This window comes from Rhamphochromis sp. 'chilingali' (assembly GCF_963969265.1).
Source record: "Rhamphochromis sp. 'chilingali' genome assembly, chromosome: 2".
In the NCBI taxonomy this organism is placed as follows: domain Eukaryota; kingdom Metazoa; phylum Chordata; class Actinopteri; order Cichliformes; family Cichlidae; genus Rhamphochromis; species Rhamphochromis sp. 'chilingali'.
The window spans coordinates 9364335-9387043 of record NC_137930.1 but is presented as its reverse complement, the minus strand read 5'-3'; the positions used below and the strand labels follow the sequence as shown (position 1 = coordinate 9387043).

The 22709-nt window shown below is 41.6% G+C and overlaps 2 protein-coding genes and 1 long non-coding RNA gene across 3 annotated transcripts; 1 reads left to right on the top strand and 2 right to left on the bottom strand.

Annotated features, from left to right (window-relative positions):
* Nucleotides 1-179: 179 nt before the first annotated feature.
* st3gal2 (ST3 beta-galactoside alpha-2,3-sialyltransferase 2) lies at nt 180-22494 on the bottom strand. The gene is made up of 7 exons (XM_080874144.1): nt 21948-22494; nt 11975-12034; nt 11406-11539; nt 9561-9740; nt 9202-9247; nt 8628-8747; nt 180-8541 (listed from the first exon to the last, which is right to left on the bottom strand). Exons 1-7 carry the CDS (start codon nt 22344-22346, stop codon nt 8368-8370), a joined length of 1113 nt encoding a protein of 370 aa, XP_080730270.1. The 5' UTR covers nt 22347-22494; the 3' UTR covers nt 180-8367.
* On the top strand, nt 17187-18781 carry LOC308391877. Its single transcript, XR_013970711.1, has 2 exons — nt 17187-17680; nt 18517-18781. It is a non-coding gene; the product is annotated as an uncharacterized lncRNA (long non-coding RNA).
* Nucleotides 18542-20960, bottom strand: LOC308391876 (uncharacterized protein). The gene is made up of 2 exons (XM_080874636.1): nt 20280-20960; nt 18542-19391 (listed from the first exon to the last, which is right to left on the bottom strand). Exons 1-2 carry the CDS (start codon nt 20535-20537, stop codon nt 19137-19139), a joined length of 513 nt encoding a protein of 170 aa, XP_080730762.1. The 5' UTR covers nt 20538-20960; the 3' UTR covers nt 18542-19136.
* Nucleotides 22495-22709: the final 215 nt, after the last annotated feature.

Below are 22709 nucleotides of genomic sequence, written 5' to 3'. Positions count from 1 at the left end.
ATTGATACTGACACAATCAGCTACTAAACAAAAATGTGACCCAATATGACCTGTTAAAAGAAGTGAGAGTTGCATACCTTGTACAAGCTTTTGTTGTTTACACTATATCAGCACTGATTTATTATCATTACAAATCCTTTGACCATTTGGCATCACAAACACAGCATCAGGCCTTAACCTCATCTTTCATGAAGCTTTTATTTGTACAATGCCATAAGATACAAAGAGTCTGTTCACATATCATACAGATGTTTGAGTGCAGTAAATACATGTTGTCCAAAAGGTATTCCTACCAAGGAATGAGACATTAAAGCCAGACTAGACAATGACAAATCCATACAGCAATAACGGGAAACCGTCCACATGGAGAGGTCTTAACCCTCCAAACGTTAGTGTTTAAATATCTGACTACTCGTTTTGTTGTTGCGACAGATGCATTCACTAAGCAGCCTTTAAGCCTACTTTATAAGACTGGTGTTTTGTCTAGCTCACTGTAGAGTACTGGGACAACAGCTAACGGAGGTATGTATGAGTGTTGGCGTTACAATCCACAGAGACAGTCTGACATGGGCTGTCTGCAGCTCACTGACTGTTGCTGCTGCTGCTGCTGCTAAAGAGCCGTTTCTGTTCAGTGCAGACCAGTGAACTGATGAGGAAGGAGCAGCTTGTGGCTGTTCCCACCTCAGCAGGCTGGCAGGAGGAGCCGGCGATGTAACGTTGCCAACAGCCAGCACTGGCAGTGTTTTGATCATGATGTATTTGTTCCTACAAACTCTTTTTCAAACAGCCAGTGCAATGTCTGTCCCTACTGCACAAAGCTATTCTCCATTACTTCAGAGTGACACAGAGATTCAACCACAGCAAATGGAAAGAAACAGAACGAGGCGAATGAATTAAACTATTAATCCGGCACAGGTTATCTATCATTTACCTCTGCTAGACAACCACAAATTGATCCAATTTTATTTGTTCCTGTCAAATTAAGTAATGATTTAAGATTTATTTATTTTTTGACAAAAACTCAAAATGCCTCATCTGTCCTCATACCAGTGCCTCTAAAGCTCATTTATTAACATGCTGCATCTTGTTTGTTTATCATTAAAGACTAAAACCTGTCTATGGGAACATAGACTGTATATAAAAGATGGGCATAGCTTCAGGTTTAAAGAGAGCGCCAATGGATAAATATGTTAAATTTATCACATTTTTAAGTACCTTTATTGTGAGTCAATGGTCTTAACTGTTAGCTGAAAACATAATGTTCATTTTGCAAATTATGGTTCAAATTAGTTTCCAGAATAATGATGAAGCGGTGTTTATCTCCTGTGCAACGGACACGTGGTGAACCAACGAGCAGTGTCCACCAGATATGGCCTGCTCTTAAAACTGCTGGTTTCAAAAACGCTCATCTCATTCACTAACAAATGAGTGATGTCACAGTGGCTACTTCTTTCTTCTATAAACAGTCTTTGGGTTCCACCCCACCTGAATTTCCTCCACTGGTCCCGCTTCCAAACTGTCTGTTCATATTAATGGGTAGAAAATACGTGGAGCACAAAGGGGTTCAGATTCCATCTTTCAGGGAAAAACAGTTTTCTTACTAAATGTGTAACACTAAAACAAAGCACTCAAAAGCACCAGTCTGCATTATGTTAGCTTCATTAGTTTTCGGTTCAGTGCCCGGCAACAATTTGCCGTATTGCTGCATGGGAGCCAAATCTCCTAATCCATGTTGGTGAAAGCAGGTCAGTCCACAATTAAAATCATTATAACTCAAACATTAACCTACAGTTTGGTAGGTTTTGGTAGAGTTTTCTGATTTTCCCTTTAAAATTTCTGTATGTGACGCTATAAACATTATTGTCCAGCTTCCTTTTTTTCGCTGATCTGGTGTTTTGAAATGGTCTTAGTTCCCTTCACTCATTCTTTTTGATTACCCCATAAACAATGCAGCCAATTCGTTTAATGTGCCTCTGTTTCTATCCACGAAAATGGAAAGTGTGGTAAACTCCCCGTGCAGCGTCACAAAGCTCGATAACATAGTTTCAGGCGATCAGTAATTGGGTGATGTTTGTGGCTTCACCGAGCAGCAGCACATGACACGTGAGACAAAACTGAGTAAAAATAGTCCTGGATGTATCGGGGACCTGGATTCCACTGACAGCACGAACAAATCAGCTTTTAGCACAGGGATGGTCGGGGTAGTCCGATCTAAAATTATTGTATAATTGTATTAAATCAGTCCAGTTTAAACTCAGCATTTTCTGTAAGTCAGCCTCAGTGAGCCACGCAATCAAATTTCACAGCCTAGCACAAGCACACAAGCACAAATTTAACTGAAATGCTGTCAGTTGTTTCCTACAAAGTTACAACACAGAACCTAACCAGAAAACTGGTTCTCCAGGAGAAAAGAAAAATGAGTGTATTGGGTCAGAGAAAAGACCTACTTTAGATCTGTGTCATGTAGGTGGAGGGAAAAACTCCACACTAATCTAGGCTGGTACACCCGAAAGGGATCGCCCTGCCACTTATCTCTTTCTATCACGATGTTCAGGTCTACAGCTGTGAGCCAGGAAGCTGAAAACTGTTTCAATGTCAGAACAAGATCTGGTCTGTTTGTGGGGGGGTGGGGGGGGTGGGGGTTACAGTTACGGCTTTTGATAGGAATGTGTTACACTGCTACCGGAGAGCAACATAAATAATGTCTGCATAAAAGCCACATTATCTCCAAAACAATTTACACATTCATTCTGAATGTGGCAGCTGACGATTTTAAGAAAACACCGAACCAGGCTCAAGTTCACCACAGAAGCAGTACAGTGATACGTCTACGATTTTAGCTGCTTTGTTATCATCTGCATCTGCTGTTTTACACTCGCGGCGTGCTTCAAAACAGACAAGAACAGGACAGGTACCCGCAGAGTCGCGGACTTGAATAAAGCAGATTCAAGCTCTCTCCGTCTGCCGTCTATCTTGCCTCACGAGTATCTACCCTGTGTCCCAAAAAGAAGCAAAGGGCCCAATATGAATTCACCGTGAGTCACGCTGCATCACGAGTTTACATCTCTCCCTCAGCCATCTTTAGAAAACAATGACAGTAAGGAGTGAACACCAGGGGACTTTTGTACCGTGACCAGAAGGCAGAAGAGCGTGTTTCATGAAGGTGTGTGCATGTACAGCTCAGAAGGCACAGTTCTCAGCCAGAAGATGTGCATGTGTGTGCTTTTGTGTGCACGTGTTTGTGGGAAAAAATGGCAAATGGTAGCAGGTGTGTGTTGCCGATGGAGCAGCTGTAGGTGAGAGGATGTCCAGCAGCAGGACAAGGCACGAAAGCATGAGTGTACACGTGTGTGTGTGTGTGTGTGAGAGAGAGAGAGAGAGATAAAGAGTGTCCAGAATCAGCCACAGCAACACCAAAACATCCTGTAAAATCTGTTATGTGCAAAGAAGAAGAAAAACACTGAAATCAAGTACAATGACAATACAGTAATACACCAACGGAGCTCATATCAGAAGCACAGGCACAGCTTAAAGTGGACTTCTTATGCTCATTTCCAGCTCCATGTTTGTTGTGTTTTTATTCTTGGGCTCTCACAATAGCCTTTAATGATTTATAGCTCAAAGTAATCTTTATTTATCATATACTGGGTCTTCAGCTTGCCACTGAAAACAACCAGTGTTGGCTCTTTTCCCTTTAAGCCAGCTTTCTTCTGATTAGCTGAGACGAACAAATTAGGCACAGACCCCCCCATAACTGTCTGAAACTGGGTGATTAGAGCAGGCTGAAGCCTTTTTCACCTCAGTGCTTGAAATTTTGGCTATGTTTGATATGAGCATCCACTTCTGTAACAGTATATATATATATATATATATATATATATATATATATATATATATATATATATATATATATATATATATGACAGAAAATTAGGTAAAGCATAATGGATACTCTTTAATCGTTCTCAGTAAGAATGTTGGTTAAAGTACATGTAAAATGTAAAACAGCTAATAAGAACATACCTCAGTAATAATGTCAGGGGATGATATCCCCGAAGTTATAACAACAATCTCGGAGAGATGTGATTGTTCTCTCACACAGGTCTTATTTCACATGGATGAAGCAGGTGCTGCAGAAGTTGGCGCTCACAGTTCCTACGCAGCTTCTATTGACAAATCTTCATAACCATTTTTAGGGGGGTGTCAGATTTGGTATTTTAACTCAGCGCATGCCACATTATGAGTCACTAAATACACGCTGACTCATAAAGAAAAATATTCAAGCTGTACCTAGCACTTTTCTCACAGAGCAGCATGCTCTATGAGTCTGTCTGTGCTGTTTGCCCTGGGTTAAAATAGGAAGGCCGGATGTGGAAAAATGTGAGATGAAACAAAACAAAAAACATAAAAACACTGCTGGTGAATTTTGGGAACCTCATAGAGCAACAGCGGCGACAGGGCCTGCAGAGGTTTTGTTTCTCTGTAAGCATATCCTGCAGATCTAACAGCCCAGCTCAATGCTTTTTCCTATTCGTAAAACATTAACAAAGCTGATTTAAACACAAAACAAAACAAAAAAACTAAAAGCCATCAGCAGGGAAAACCATTATATTACTACATTTTCTAATTTTAGATGTATGAAAACAGGACACGCTGCTCCATAATCTTGCCAGTGGTCAAAAACTCCACAGGATGCCTTTAACTCTGAATGTTGTTGGTTTCCTCATAAATATTTAATACTATTTTTGAAATACTAAGTGTTTAGACCCTTTAAGTAATTTATGACTTACAGTTTGACAACTCACCACTGAATCGAGCCTGTGACTGACAGAAATATTATCAAATAAATTTAAAGAAAATGTTAAAAGGGGCCATTAATGCTCATTTTCTGTTGTGGTTTCTGCTTGATTAGCAGTTTAAAAAATGTTTTCAATAATTTACCTTATACTGGCCCTTTAAATATTTCGAATTTCCCAGAGGAACCCACCCGAGGGATTAATAAAGTTCTATCTTATCTTAAATAGCCACCCAGCGCATCATCTAAATGAAACATTCTGGCCTCTTTGTTGTGATTGGCTGTCTTGCACCCTTGCCTTCTTATCTGGTTGTTCAGTGATGACGCGACGAATCCTACTTCCGGGTCTAAAGTAGTCTGCGTTTAATATGGCTTTTGCGTTGTTAACATGTTTAATGTTATGTATTTCCTTCTATTTGATCTCAAAAAGCTCCTAAAACAGTCAGTGATCACTGTTGACCTCCCTCGGCTTTTATTACCACTAATCATTTATTTAAGCTCAGTTTTTAAAACCTTAGGATGTAACTACAGCCCAGCCCATGCAGCAGTATATGAATGACTAACTTCATATTGTGGATGGATTATCTCAGTTGTTCTCCTGGCTGAAGTTTGGTCCTTTTACAGCATCCTGCCATGCAATTACATTTGTTCCTGACCACCGAGAACACTCACGTTAACTTTTATCGAGTGGAAAAAAAAGTTAGCTTGTTTATATTATGCTAACATAGCTGTGTCGCTAGCGGTCACATAGCACATCATTATATACCAGCTAGCCAAACTTCAGTAACCCTACAAACGTCACTGCTGTCTAGTTTCCTGTCTTCATTTATGCTGGAAGTGATAGCAGAGCTGTACGTTTTAATTTGTTTCCAAAACCCCGCAGTCAGGACATGCTATATTGTATTTAGATAGAAGCTAGCGAGCTAACTCCCTGCTAACTTCTAACTCCGTTAAATGTCATAAATTCCGTTTTCATGGATGCCTGGATGTTAAACTCAATTGTTACACCTGGTAGAGCAGAACGCTGATCATTTTATTAAAGATGAAAGACTTTAGACAGTTTTTCAACTCTCAGTAATGCCATAGTGATCATTTGATATATGGACCTGCAGCGGAGTTTAGGCCCAGACACGGCTAGTGACGTCAGACTGAACATCCGGATTGTAGGAAAGCCAGAGCTGTGGCTGACCATATAAGGAAATATGCACCAAGCTGACATCAGATAGACACAAGAGCAGAAAAAAACATTAAACTAAGCCTTTAGAACTGTGTAACATCTGGGATTAGAGCTCACAGCAGTTACTTTTATAGAAGCTTACCTTATTACTTGAAAATTTGGCAATATTTAATATGGGCATCCATATTTGTAACATTATATATATGAAAGAAAACAAAGAAAAGCACATAAAGTTTCAAAGCCACAGCTCTCAGTACAAATGCTGCGTTTACGATAATGATTCAAATCAGTATAACTGCATTAGGTGCGAGTGAAGAGCGAGTTGAGTTCACTCTGCCAGTTTTTCTTCATGTTTTACAGACCTGCGTAGGAACCCTGAGTACCTTTCATTTTCAGCCTCCACCTCTTTATGACCACATCTCCAAGGATGAATTTACAACCTCAGCTTAAACCAAATACTTTCGCCCATCTACCTCTCCTCTAGAAATGGTCTAGCAGCACATCCTAAACTATCATTTGCTTGTTTTCTTGTTAAAGACATATCAACTAACAATGGCGAATATCACAAGTAAATCACTACTACTTGATGGTGACAGAAACACATTTTTTTTCTAAGGTGATCCTCAAATCAAACAAAGCTAAGCATGAACTCTGCGTTCTGCGGGGGGGTGGGATGTCATCACGATGAAAACAACGGGACAGGATGTGCAGTTTTATGGCAGAGAGGTCAAGTGTAAGGCGACTGGTAGCTCCGCCCCCTCCAGACACAGCTGAAAGTTTTAATTGGTTGAAGAGGGACTGGAGCTAGTGGTTAATGATGCTGAGCTACTTATGAGTTAATAACTCTAATATCTGGTGGAGGTTTCTTTCACTCCATTAAATGGGCCTTAATTTGGGATGAAGTGCTCCGAACAGTTTCTAACTCCACTGAGGTGTGGGAGGTTGCCAGAAGTCTTAGCTTCTCCATCTTTTCCAAACCAGAGCGGTGAGTTTGAGTAGCACTGTGCAAGCGGCTGCACATAAACAGCAGCGACGCGACGCCTTCTTCGTTTTCTGCTTCTCATGCCGGCTTTGTCAGTCTGTTTCTACAAGCCCCAGCTCTTTGTTTTTAGTCCTCTTCTCCCAAATTAGACCTGGACAGACCACATGAGGATTAAACTCGGGGCCCAGACACCAGCATGCCTCCATCCAAACATAAAATCCCCGGAGATGGGCTTTTGGCCTCACCACAGTCAAAGCGTCATTCTCCCAGAACATTTCCTCTCCGAGTCTGAATGTGAATAAAGGCTGTAGCAGGGGCCTGTGGTTGTTGTGGCATTTAAAAGCAGGATGCGGTGCTAGTGCTGCAGTAATCTTTCTGAGTCAGAATGGCTGAAAGGCAAAAGTCTCCATTGTGCTTCTGTGGGTCAGCTGCATGGTGCTAATGCCTTGCTGAGACTGTAAGGACTCTGGGGACTTTAGAGGACAGTCATATGCTATAAACCCAGAGCAATCACACACTGTCTTTTAAGGAACCATTTTACAACCCATCACTGTCAGACAAAGTCCTTATAACACTGTCTTCTCCAGTAGAAACCACATAAATATGAGTTTACAGTGAAAATTGTCAAGATTTGAGAAGAACAACTGTTTATGAAGTGGCCTTTTAAGTTCTGGCGTCCTTTAAATGTCCAACATTACACTTTTGCGTCTGCAACCTCAGCCTTTTCTGAAGGTCTGTACCTAACAAGGGGAACAACAAACGATGTAGAACAACATTTCTCTAGACGCTGACCGTTCAGCTTCTGTCGTCTTTTCAGTACATATGATGGCGTGTCTCTGTTATTTATTGAGGATTAGGTTGTCATCCAAGGTGAATATTTCCTCTGGATTTAGTCCAAAAGTGGGACATGCTTTTCCTCCGTTTCCTTCTCCAGCATCCTCCACGCTGCAAACAAAGTCAGTATTTATTGTCATTGGTTAGGTTTTCCTCCATGGGCCCTCATACCTGTGTTTGTACTGTCCTTTGCCTTGACTTTCAGTCCAAACGCAGCCCACGTGAAATCCTGAGCCTTTTGCTTCTAATTTGAGTCTCAACTCCCACTTTTAGAGCAGCGAAAAGAGTCACGTTGGATCTACACAATAGTTGTTCGTAGCTACTTAACAGATGCGACCTGCAGCTCAACAGAGGGCATTCATTTAATATGAGGGGAAAGTGAACGGAGTAAAGTGTTGAGTACCAACTGTGATCACTTTGTCTCGTCTTCTGTAGCCATTTGGTTTTATTTCAGCTGAGAACCTAAACTTGTGCAGGTAAGTGAAAGCAAAAACATGATGTAAGCAGCCTGTATAGTGTCTGTTTGCTGAACCAGCCCTCTAACACTAAACTTTAGATATATGCAGGCTGGTTTGCTGGTTATTTTCCAGGAAAGACTGTGATTTTGCCGGCTTTGGCCAGCCGCTCAATGATCTGGGCTTCGTAGTCTGCGTCGTGGACGCCGGTCTTCCTGAATTCTCCGGAGTAGCGGTTCTGTTCCCAGTAGTGGTGCCAGTTTCCACGGCTGTCTGCACCGAAACCAAACACGTTCACCTAGAGGAGAGCAGAAGTTAAAACAAGACATAGGACACAAGTGCCACGTTGATGCAAATGCAGAGAGAGAAAGAAGAAGAACAGACCTCATCACAGACGTGCAGAGCAAAGAACAGCACTAGCATCCCAGTGGAGGGGTAGCGGCCATGATGTCTAGTCCAGCGGTCGTGGATGTATTTAAAGAATGCTGGGTTGAAGATCTGGACCTGGGTCATGGAGGGACATGTAGAGAAAGGGAAGATACCATAAGATAAAGTCTTATTCACTGTGAAATCAAAGCAAGTAAGTCTTTTAAATCTATAATTTTGGGTCGGCCACAAAGATGCTGTAAAAAAATTTTTTTAAATAAATTAAAACTGAGTCTCTGACCAGGCGAAGATATTTGCCAAGTCTTCACATGACAGGGATTAGTCTGAGTTTATTTATTTTCACGGATTAAAAATACCCAAAAACGAGCAGATTAGTGAAAACAAAGGAAGGGTTTATAATCCAACTGTAATCCTTCATCAACAATGGGAATGGGGCGAAACAGTTGTAGCAGACCAGGTTCCCTCTTTGTGTGTGTGTGTGTGTGTGTGTGTGTGTGTGTGTGTGTGTGTGTGTGTGTGTGTGTGTGTGAGAAAATGGCCAAAATTAATTGCACTCAATGAAAATACATACCTTGTCTTTATCTACTCGGAGGAACTGCTTCACTGGAGCGTAAGTACTGAGAGGGAGAGAGAGAAATTGATTGACTACATTCAATCAGCACTTTATGTGATTGCTGGAGCTATGAATTCTGGATGATTGACAGCTGGCAGATTGTTCCACCCCAAAAACTCTCTGGCTTCTCACATCTCCACTCCACGTGTCAGTGCATGTGTGTTAAGAAAATTTTATTTATTCCCCAAAGATACTCTTCTGTGTGTCTGTGTGCCCTGAAGTCAAATGGCAAGTTTCAACATCCCTGTGCTGCAAGCAGTATTTGACATGTCTTAATCCATGCTTATGCATATCTGCGTGCACGTGTCTTGTCTTACAATCGAATCTGGCCCGTGGACAGAGCGCTGGTGATCCAGACCAGATCCAGTGTTTTGAAGGGAACGAGCACGAAGCTGACGTTGGCTGCCAGGTTTTTGGCACTCTCTGGGTACATGAAGTGGTGAGTGGTGTGGCTGCCCGCGTCTTCCTCGTAGCCCACTGTGGGTGCCAGATTTATCCTAGGAGAGAGTGTGACGGGGGAACAGCGTGAGAGATGAACATCATCAGGTCACAGGCTGTTAGAAATTGGTGTGTGAGGCCTTGGGTTTTACCTCCAGCTGGACTCAAACTGGTGCCAGAGTACCTTCACATGGATTTAATTTCACACTGACTTGCCAAATTCCTGATGCAATTCCTGCTCATGTTGCTGGAATCAATTTCTTGAAGAATGACTTCATGACCTCATAGAGCTCAATATAGATACTAATTTAGGCTATTATGGGTCTATGGCAGATATATTGGTATACAGATATCAGCTTGCGTGTTATTCAGCAATTTTGTAACTGATAAAATAAGTTTGAGAGCAAACAATACAGTTGTTTAAAATGTGCTTAACTTAAATAAAGTAAAAATAAAGCATGTCATAAAAGAAAATGGGCTCAGTTTGTCACACTTTACAGCTGAGGTGATTTCAGTGTTTCAGTGTTTTGCTGCTGAATGCAGTTTGATTCAAGGTCACACAAACAAGTTCTTCACCTATAGAGCGCTGTTCTCAGCGACTGTTTGTTTACTTGTTCTCTACATCATAGCACAGCTCCCATAGCAGTGAAAACACTTTACGTTTATCACAGTCACACTGTATCAAGTACACATATGCAGAGTATACAGTAATGTATATTATATGCAGGAAAATCAGTCAGACAGTAACTAATCACTCAGCTGCGTTTGAGCCATTCATTGTATTTACAGTAGCTGTGACTCACTGTCTGGAGGAGTGATCCGTTTATGTAAACAGTTGGTTGCACTTGGAATTAAAAAGGTGGCTACTGACTTCACCTTACCATATGCCAGTGAACAAAACAGATGTTGTTCACACAGCAGGAGTTAAAAAGCACGCAGACAGGCGGTGGGTGGTGATAGTGAGGGGGACTTTTGTGGGTCAAGCTGGTTGAAAAACAAATGAAAATCAAAGCACAGCATTAAGAAATCGTAGCAGGAGATGGAAGTTGCAGGCTGCCCACACGGGTCTATTGAGAATGCAGCTCTAATGGATTCCATTGCCTATAGCAGGCAAAAACACATTATATCAGTCACTCCTGCTGAGTGTTTCATGGCACTGGCATGTGTCCTCGACACTAACTCGCGCGCAGTGCAGGAAACTACATATAGCTGTGCTCATGAGCTGGATTGTTTAAGAACAATCAGGCTTTGTGATCCGTCAATGCGGCTCGGAAACAGCTGGGGAGCAGACTGACACAAAAGGATTTATGTGCCTCTGTGCATGGGCGTGTGTGTGAGACAGAGACGCAGCCTATAAGTTCAAATGTCTCGGGACACAAACGCTGGGATTACTTTTGCTATCGCACACATATCTGCTGTTTGCTTCTTTGTAAGTACACCTCCCCATCCTGTACACACATGCACACACAATCTAGATGGCTATGATGATGGAACTTTAATGGCACATACTGAGCGGAGTGAGAATACAGTGTAATCCCCACATAAACTCTTTTTTCTTCTTCCCTCCAGCTGTCTCCCTCCTCTCCTCTCCCTCCTTCACCTCCAAGCTTTGGTCTTACAGCATAATTTTACTTCTTTGAGTCGTGCTTTTATCTAATAGTGCCCTGCATCCACTCTGTTTTGTCTTGCTCTGCTCATCTATCCGTTGCAGCCGTCTCTCTCACCTCATAATGTAGTTGTGATCATCAATGGTTGCGCCATATCTGGCCCCGCGAAGGTTCCCGGAGTTCCCCACCACAGCGCAGCGCAGGCAGCGTCCCGGATCCCACGAGCCGTACGGCGACCTTCCGGGAATCACCTGTGATAAACAACCATGATTAAATCAAGCAGACTGGACCGAAGCTACGGAGGAAATTAAATACATCACAAATACACATAAAACGACCTAAACTGCAGCTCAGACCTGACTGTGAAAATACATGCAGCTCTCAATATTGGGGTGAATTCTTTATGAGAATCTCCATGAAAAATACATGAACCACTTCAGCCCTAAGGGAGCCAGACTAAACCTACATCCTTATGGGAAAGCACTTTAAGTGCTTTGAGAGTCCGAATATAAAAAAGTCATACGGACGCGCTGGAGAGGAATGAGCCAGGTTTGAGATAAACCAAATGTCAAATAAAGACAATCTGCTCCCCCTCCACTCAGTCTTTGGACGGAAGTCTGAATTAATGACTTGGCTGATATGAAAGCACTACGGCAAAGGAAAGATGAATTAATAATATAAAATACCTGGAACAACCTCAGCAGCACCTGCTGGATGCTGTGGGGTTTAAACTGGGGCTGTAACATCTAGAGAGAGAACAAGAGAGAGAGAGAGAGATAGTTAGGATGTGTAGTTTCTCCTCTGCAGACAAATCATATCTGACAAGAGACTTTAAATTTAGTTACATTCTGTGTGCCCGTGTGCATGTGTATGCATGCACTCGCCTGCATTCAAGAGAAAATAAGTAGATGCTTGTGCCTAAGTGTGTGCGTGTGTGTTTAGGTAACAGCTACGTGTCAGACTGACAGGATGCAGTCAGACTGTGGTCAAAGGAGCTGAGGCATTGCCGTCCACATGTCAAAAACAAGCGGAGTGAGAAAATCTTTTTAAAAAAGAAAAGAAAGCAAAGGTTGTTTCAGAGTAAATTATTTAAAAAAAAGATTTGGTAAATGTAAAGGTGCACAGAAGAGGAAAAATAAGATCTAAACATAGCTCAGAGAAAGATGAAGAGAGGAGGAGAGTGATACAATAGGTCGCTCTTAAGCTAGCTGTCTGTCAGAGGATTAATGGATAAATAACACCATAAATGTGAAGCTACTGGTGTTTTACATTGAAAAAAAAACACCCTCAGATTAAGTTCCTGCCTTTGGCTACTGTGAAAATGGGTTTAATGCATTGTTCATCAGCTTGTCAGAAAACATGAATAATAATCTAAGCGCTTTAGCTTAAACAGAGTCCATTATAATTTTAATGAGGAAGGTCACTTAGAAAAAAAATAAAGCACGGCACCTCACAAAATTACCATACTTAAAAGCTCCACCATTTTACAGGGCACATTTGAAATGAGCACAGAAGTATCAGTCTACCCTCTGACCTGTGGCTGCTGACTTTTGAAGCCGTTTTAATGTGAAGCCTTAATAGCTTTTAAACCGGTGAACTTTAAAAAGCGCTTAAACCGTCTTGTCATGTTTGTCCTCATAATAAATTATGGCATTTCAACACATGAGACTATGGTAAGAGACCATGGGCGTGACTACTTCTTGAGTCCTTGAGCGTGCAAACTAGTTTCATCTATAGGCGAAAAAAGTGACAGCAGCACCAGCAGAACAATCTGGGTGTCACCTGCCACATGTGAAAATATTAATTTCTTGGTAAATGATTTGGTAAATTTCACTTAATCAAATACTTAAAAACAAAAAACGCCCCTCCAAACACTAACCAGATTTTCATCAACCTCAGCTCTGCTTTGGTTTAATGGTAATTTTAAAATGTTAATCGCTTCCAGCATGTTAGCATCGTGACATTAGCATTTAGCTCAAAGCATTGCTGTGCCTAATTATAGCCTCTCAGTGTTGCTAGCATGGAGGCACCCTTCATTTTTAAAGCTTTAACTCACGAAATGCCCGTTTTTTAACTTATCCTTTAACTTCAAAGCTTTCTTGGGCAGGCACCAGTCGCTTTACATCGACAAGTGATCTTAAAGGGCATGAAGTATATTGAAGCCACATGTTTACAGTTAAGAAAAAAAAATTGTTTGCTTTATTCATGTCAGTAAGAGTGTTTTTCATTTCTCTGGATCACGGTTTGAGTGCCCTTTTGTGGTATGATGATGCTTACCAACTAACAAACAGAAGTTGTCCAATTAAGAGGCAAAAAATAAATCCTGGCTCATTTGAGCATCTGCCAAACCACACAGGCAAATGTGCAATCATGCGTGAAAAGATAAAACAAGCACCTGCACAAATGTAAAAAAACAAAACAAAACAACAACCTATAAACAAAGAATGCAGTTTATGGCATCCTATGGATATCCATCGGGGTATTGGCAGCTGAAGCATGGCTCCTCCTATCCATAACCATCTTTTCTCTGTCTCTCCCACACACAGCAATCTTCATTTTCACACTCCTTTGTCACCCCTTCCTTTGCACCCACCAGTGCCCTTAATTCGCTTCTTCCAACACAGATCTCAGTCTTCAAGATTTTCATTCATGCATCTTCTCTATCAGCCTTTTTGCCCTCATGTCTAACTCCTGCTCTTTAACTTCCCCTTTCCGCTCTGCCTTACTGCTGCTCCTCTTGTCTATCTTCATCTCCTTTTCTCTCTGGGTTGCTTGTGCACGAGGCAGATCATAAGCCCTGATCAGAGTCCACTAATCTTTCTTTCACACCTTCTGACTTTGTTTCTCTTGCTGTTGCCTCTCTGCTATTGTGTCTTTGTCTCTGTTTTTTCAATCCTCCTTGATCCATCCATCCCTTTGCCTTCCTCGGTCTCTGACTGCATACACGATACCAGAGCCAGCTTGGCATTCGATACCGCTGTTGTTCAGGGGCTACTAATTTTTGGCGTTTGTTTTCTGGCAGCATAGCTGGATGCTGTCGAGCTTCCTTCATGTCAGCCGTCTTCTGACTCCCAAAGTTTCCTGGCAACTGCATCCAAGGAACTCTAATTTTTCTTTTTCCATTGAAACAAGATTTCACTGCTGTTTCCAGAAGCCACATTAGATATTCAAAATTAGCCCTGTTATAAAATTAGAGACAGATGCCCAGTGTGCAAATTTTAAAAGAAATTGTAAAATTACCTTAAAAAGTACAATTATAACATTGGAGAGTTTGTGCTTAAAATGTTTCTTTCACTGCGTGCTTGCATTGTGCCTCTCCTGAGGCAGGAGTACACATTTGCACATTAGGTTTGATTGAAGAGGTCCAATCACGAATACGCATTAATCGCTTGTTTTCATTTCTTTATAGCGCTGCTATTGGATTTGGGAATAAAAGAAAGTCGACCAATACTAAAAACAAACAAATCAAATAACAAAGGAGAAGTGTTTTTTTTCACTGGTTGCATCGGGTGCATAGACTTCCCATAACAAATCACTTTTGGACTGAAGAGGTTCTCTCAGAAGAAATAAAAGGAGGTAACTGACTAGGGAGCAGCTACACAGATGATCCCTACTGTGAATTGCTGAAGTCTGCCTCATAAAAGTCTTTACCAGGAAACAATGTCTTTTTCTGTTTTCTGATTCCCAAATGCAAGGACTGTAAGTCATCCTTACTTTACATTACAGCGCTCAAAGATAATACTAGCTCGAAACACAACCATATAAACAGCAGGCAAGACACTAGACAGCAAGCCATTATTACTCTTGAGGTCTGTGGCCATTCCTCTCTCCATTCTCCACCCAGCCATCCATTAATTCCTGTTAAGTTAAAATGGATGTATTGATTAGAGAGTGGAAATCTGCTGACTGCAGTGTGAGAGAATAAATATTGTGTAGTTGCTAAATAAGGCTTGCCTTTTAGGTTTGATGTCAATTCTTTTGAAAAAGTCAGAATTCACGCATGACTCAATTAAAGACTCTGGAGTATGTCTGCGATTGTAATTCTCAGCAAATTTCCGCACAACTAATTCCAGCAGTCCAACAATTCTTGACTGTGATATGCAGGGTTTCTCTTTTCAAACAGATATAATATTCTAATTAAGTTCTAGTCAAGTTTTTATTCTCCGCAGTACCCTCTGCAGGAGAGGCCGCATGAATTTGAATTATTTACATGCCTTGTGATCACTCTGGGCAAATTGTTAAGCTTCATTCAGGGTGCTGTGACATTTTTCTACTCTAAATTTATGCAGACAACACGTAAACTGGCACTTTTCACTGTGTCTGCAGTAATTCAGAAACAAGGACAGCTGCCTGTCTACAACACTTATCTCTCCAAAGCCTGGTGAGTTGTCTTTGCCTTCATAGGAGGCTAATAAATATAATTTACATTATGTTCATTCTTACAATATTTTAAGGAACATTCTAAATTTAGAGAAAAATATGGAAACTCTCTATGAAGTTTCCAAATTTAAATGTTAAGGTATTTTAAGATAGGTAGAGTCCTCCCCATTAGCATTAGCAATGATTTTAACATATCTGCCAAAACTACACTCCAGACCTCAAGTTAAGGGGTCTTCAAGGTCAGGAGTTCATGGTGCCAAACAAACACACAAGGTATATGCTATATATTAGAAATCAAGCAATAACAACATTACATACGTGGTGTAACCAACACAAGTCGTTCATTAAAATGACTGCCTACAGTGGTCAAGCAATGTGACTTATTGGAAGTCCATTAAAAGCAGATGATTACATTTCTGGACTAATTAAATTCAGAAACCACATTTGATATAATTAAATTAATATAATTTAATATAAATGTATTTTAGATCTGCCCATTCCTTTCCTATCCACTCCCCCCCCCACGCCAGTTCATCACCACCCTGTTACCCTGTGTGACCTAATGACTTGGCAGCTGTTGGCCTGTGTTTGCAGTTTTTTGCCATTTCAGAGCTTAGCTGAGGATTCGGCTTTGAAATAAGAGTCTAACCCGGCCACTGAAGGACACTAAACTGGATGACACTTACTGCAGATGCACACAAACACATTTGCACTTAGATTTGAGTGGACATAGAGAGACAACGCATGTACGTAAATAGTTACAAATCAAACTAAAAGGAGGCATTTACATAATGATCCTTTAAGTGCTTCCTGTGTCTCACACTTGACTAAAAAAAAAAACTCATTCTGGGGTTTGTTTGTTTGTTTTTTACACATTACTATAAAACATTTTAAGGAAAACCCAGAGGCCAACCTTGTTTATTTGTTCCACTTTTCCACAAATACCATCACATATGACTGGCAGGGATACTTGAGAAGCATGTAGGACTTGTAAGAGGGGGATTGGTTGGCTCAGAGATGAGGCAGGATGAGGAGGACAAGATTATTATGTGTTACTCCCCCTGTGTTAGTGTTCTATAAACTTATGTCTTCCATGTAACTTGCAGCTCCCCACGCTCTCTATATACATAAATAGAAAGTGCTTGATAGTGCTCCAGACAGTGGCACAAAGTTATTTTTGTTTACTGTGGTTCAGAGGAGAATGATGCTATATGCTGTAGTATAATACATGATCTTATTATTGTGTTTCGCTTTATGAAGTTAGAAACATTAAATCACCCAAACGCAGTCTGCAGATTTAGTGTGAAGTATGCAAACCAGGTGTTTTACTCCAAAACAAGTAACTAAACCACATATACAAAAAACGCAGCATAGCATTTATAAGTAGAACTTTAAATTTCTGATTTGGAAACTTCTACAATTTGCATGAACTTGTGGTAGCATGCACTGGATACCAATTTCCCTTCCAGTCAGGGACATCTGACCCTGGAACACTGAGATAAAGGGCTAACCGTGTGTTCACACCGAACGCGATGGACGCGAATAGAGCGTCAGGTTTACATGTAAAGTCAATGGAAAGGCGCGATGACGCGCGATTGCGGGTCCCGCGAAAATTCGGAAGCAGATTTGCGTCGCGAAAACGCCAAAACGCGTGAAACGCGCGTCAGTGTAGCGCGTCTGGCGCGTTTGACTCGCGAATAAAACCACGCGCGTGAGTTTTTGTGTTGCATTTTGTGCATACGCGCGTTTCGCGTCTACCGCTCAGTTGGAAAAATCTGAACTCCAGCGTCAAATCGCGCCGCGACAACCAATCAGGAGCCTGGTGACGTGGCTGTTACCTAGGTCAAAGGGGCAGATCCAGCCAAAGCCTTTCATACTTCAATGGAGGGGAAGGCTAATCAATGCGGTAGCAAACAACTCGGAGCTGTACAACACCAGCTGCTTTCAGTACCGAGACAGGAATAAAAAGGACCGAGCTTGGAGGAAGATATGTGAAGAGATCGGGCAACCTGGTAAGTTCATTCATTTCTCTTTTGAAAGTTTTCACTGACCCGGGAAGCCGCACAAAAGCTAGCAAGCCACCGCTATTTTCCCACTGACGTACAAATACCGTTCTGCTTTTATGCATGTTGTCATTTAGGAATATATTTTATTGTTTATTAATAAACAGCACACAGTGGTCCCGCTGTTCATCCGTCACTGCTTTGCTTTTTCGCTGATTTTTTATTGCACAGTACAGCATTGCATTCTGCAGCCTGATTGACAAATCTCCTGCGCTTGCCAAATTTATCACGTTTGGTTTTGATAACCATCGCGTCCAATAGAAAAAACAGCACAAAAACACCCATAACTATGAGCCTCATTCGGAAATAGACACCTGCACCGTGAGGGAAAAAGGCGCACGAAAGTGGCGGGCAGATGAAGACAAACCGCGGCATAATAATACTTTTACGTTTTGCAATCTACAAAGGTTTGCACTTTGAGAATCAATTGTGAGAACTGTGACCAGGGGCTAGTTATTCTGAGAACCCCTGCAATAAATGAGGGACCACTGTCTACTCTACGATTATTATATCCAACCTGTTAACATTTAATACTGTATTGATAGAACCAACTGATTCTGCAGCAGAGCATCCCCAGTCCCTGAGCTCCTGCTGCTGCACCCACAGATATGTACAGCAAGCACTGATACCTTTTTAGTCGGTGGGATTCCCTTGTGATCACCTTTACTAAATATCTACAACCAATCTGATTATATCCTGTTATTGTTTTTGTTTTTTTTTTCAATGTTGAAATTAAAATCTAGTAGCAGCCTTCTCATTTCTTTGTGTTTTGTGCTGTTTTACAGGCCCACAGAGGAGGACGGCTCCGAGGCAGATGAGGGACGGGTCCCAGGACGGTCCATCGGCGGTGGAGCTGGCCATCCTGGAGTCCCTGAAGAGGCCACACCAGTCTCCAATGGAGCATTTCCTCCTCAGCCTTGTTCCTGCTCTGGAGAGCAGCTGGTCCTTTTTATTCCTGTCTCTCTGTAAATTCTTATATTTTATATATTTATGTTTAATGTTTTTCTGTTTGAGACTTTTAATATTATTTCAAATAAATGTTTATAATGACTAATGTCTCAGTTCTACTACACAGCAAATGTTGGCACACGACTTGACACATGTAGAATTTATTTCATATTATACTAATGACAAAATATACTGATACAGTGGGATGCAGAAGTTTGGGCAACCTTGTTAATAGACATTATTTTCCTGTATAAATCGTTGGTTGTTACAATAAAAAATGTCAGTTAAATATCATACAGGAGACACACACAGTGATATTTGAGAAGTGAAAAGAAGTTTACTGGATTTACAGAAAGTGTGCAATAATTGTTTAAACAAAATCAAGCAGGTGCATCAATTTGGGCACCACAAAAAAGAAATGAAATGAATATTTAGTGTATATCAATGTGTGTGTCTCCTATATGATGTATGGGGTGCCTTTGTCTGGATGTGCTTCCCATCCAGAGCTGCACAGCACAGAGGAAAGTTCCAGCGCTCCTGGAATCCCTCTGTGATGGACCGCCAGTCTCCAGGTGAAGGCACAGCCATGAAGTCGTCCACTAGACAGTCCCAGATGGACGTCGCTGCCTGGGGGGTGATCTGGCTCACCGTGGACACACCGACTCTGAAACTGAACGCGATGGTCCTGAAGGAGTCCCCGGTGACAAGGAACCTGGACAAAATTGTTCAAAATCAGTATTATGTGTACTGCAGTTACAAAATACATTATTCAAATTCCAAAATACTTTTGTGATGTCAGATATAAATCACAAAACTTAAATCTTACATAAAACATTTTGTAATTATAAGGATAATTACAAAATGTATATTAGATAATATCTAAAACAGTTGTGTTTTGTTTTAACTTTAACATATCATAATTTGATTGGTAGCAACTTTCACAACTACAGTGAGCCAATCACTCATAATTCCTAAACATGTCAATCAGGTAGGAATGAAGTAAGACATTAATAGAAATAAAGAGTTGTGTGTTGACATGTAGCCCTTTCCTTGCTTAAATCATTAATATTTTTGAAAAATTAATCTGTGATAAGACAGCTTATCAAGATAGAACCATGTAACTAGAGATGAATCAAACTGTTCACAGTTTTATCTAACTCTGTTTTAATAAAGGCTGTGACCCCTGCTATAGAGTCTGACAGCTGCAGGGATTATATACAAATATTCAACTATCCCAGAATTAAACCAGGTCTAAATAAAAAGGAGTGAGTATCACTACAAAGGTTAACTCAGTGGTCCTAATGCTACAGTTTGATATCAGCAAACACCGAGCGCATACATTGATGTGACACCACAGCCATGCTATCATGCAAACACTGATAACAGCATAAATCGAATTAAATCGGGACTTGATGAGACCTTCTGAGTATCACTAGAAATATTATAAAGAGTCGTCTCTGTACCACAGTTTGCTTTCAGTAAACACCGACAGCATTCACTGTTAGCATAGCACATCCATGTTAGCATTGTATAACTGGATGGATTAGCATATTAGCACAGATATCAATAAAGGACTACCGTATTAAATAGTTTTACTAACCTCAGGCAGACGGACAGGCGCTCTGCAGGTGGGATTGAGCGTCTGTAGTTGGTGTCTAGGCGGGCGATGCTGGGACCGGAGGGAAAGCAGGTCCTCAAACTGGCCGACGGTGATAGCGCTGGAATCGGCCGTCATCCAGGCGCAGCTCCTGGAGCAAGTGGTGAAACTCACCAAACTGCTCATGCCTCTGGAGGACCTGATGGACCCAGGTACGGCGAGGACGTCTTTTACGCCGCTGCTCTGCTCTCCACAGTACATAGAGAAGGGAGACTCTCTCTTCAAGCGCTAGCTCGATAGCTGCCATCTTGCAAAGATACCAGTCTGGCACAACTCCCTCCCACATTCCTCCCACATTTCCGGTTCACGCGCGTCAAAATATCATATTTTGAGGCGCGATGGATTTTTCTTGGACACGCGTTGAGACGCGAATGTACACGCGTCAAATTAGGGGCGTTTGGGGCGTTTTATTCGCGTCCATCAGACAGGCGGTGGAGAACTTATTGCCCTTACTATTGCTGGATTTTTCCATGAATAATTATGAAAGTGAATTCAGATCCTGGCTTTAAATTATTTAATTGCTCACATGTAAATATACCAACAATCAAATGAAACCATTGTAAACATTATAAGTTTACCTAATTAAGTTGTTTTAAAGACTGTATGACACTGAGGGTTTCTGCCAGGAAAACTGTGGCTGCTGTAACTCGTGGAGGGATAAGTCGGCATTTTAATGAACACAAGTGAACGAATAGCTCAAGAATGGACAAAGTATGACTTCATAACATTTCTTTCTGGTTCCTTATGACTACGTTTTTAAAAAACAATCATTTAAAGTATTTTTACATGTGTGAAAACAAGAACGGTATGCTAATAAGACACATTAACTAACTTAACAGCTGTAGCATTTGTTCTAGTGCTTAGGAGCAGTGTGAGATTTAGCTCTGGCAGGCACAAACCCTGCTAATATTAACATCACATTGTATCAATCACGTATGGACAAACTATTCTGTTTGTATGTTAATTATAAAGCCAGACACTTAACATAACAACAGGAAGCAGTGGAATCAACTACGCAGGCTGTGTTCAAAATTCAACTAAAAGTTCATTAATCTTAATCTTATATCTTGCATGTTTATTCTATAATGGTTTTACAAGGGATTATGTGCTGTCACTTAGAAGGGGGCAAACAAACTAACACGATAACACCTGTTAATCAGTGAGCTTTAGAAGAACTGCTAAGAAGATTTTGTTTACTTTGGAAATGCCATGCTGTCTCCAGCCTTCCAGTCTTTGTGCTAAGCTGACACGCTCTTGGATAGAGCTTAATATTTACCGATTAGGAGCAATAAGTATATATGCAAAGAAGCTAAGCTATTAAACTTGTAGTATATTGAGGGCATAGGCTCTTTGCTTTATTCGAATATTGAGAAAAAAAAATCAAACAGATGTCAGGAACAAAACAAACTTGCACATGTAATAATGCGTCACCACACCTAATATAGTACAGATTTACAAAGATGTAGGAGCCCTGGTTGTGGAGGTTATTAATTTTCCAGACTTTGAGATATGTTACAATAATTTACTGCTTTAGCTGATGTGAAAAAAACAAAAGAAAAACACTCCAGACTGTTACTAACTTACATAACTTTAGAGATTAAAGTTACTTACCACCCACCAGTAGTAGACATCAGAGGGTAACTGCATGTTGTCTCTTGTCCAAACAGGAGAGATATCCGGGTCGTAGTTTTCATCGAACCAATCAGAAACTCCAGGATCCCCGACACAGCGCTGACAGGCACACGTCTTCTGCTGTGGGGCATCAGGTGATGACAGGCGGTGCGCACCCATGTAGCTGGGCACGAGCTTCACACGCCGTGACTCTTCCCACCCGGGTGGTTCCAGGTAGTTGAATCCGACGCCCCCGCGAAGGGACACGGACAAGAATAGGGAAGTGAGAAAGATGAGAACCAGGGAGCCGAGGAGAACCCAGATTCTGCGGGAACATCTCACTCTGCCTCCTTTCTCTGATCCACCTCCTACCCCAGTACTACCTCCACCTGTAACCATCCCTCCACTTAACCAAGGCCTGAGCTCTGAGATTCTGGGAGCTCCCCTGGATGCGCCCCCGCTCCAGGACCCCCAGCCCCAGCGTCTATCCCGGTGCAGGGTGGAGGACGGTATGCGGCCCCCCCAAGGCCATGTCCCCACCCCTGGGCCTGCCACTGTCCCCAGCCCACAACTACCTCCTCCTCTTCCTCCTGTGCCTCCACTAAGCAACCACCACGGTCTGGTCACAGTGACTGGGACGAGCCCCTGGCTGCCAGTATGGACCACACAATCACTCCCTTTATCGGTCTGTCAAAGACACGCACAAACACACACACAAAAATACAAAGGATAGTGTCAGAGTCGATCTGTCTCACAGTCAAG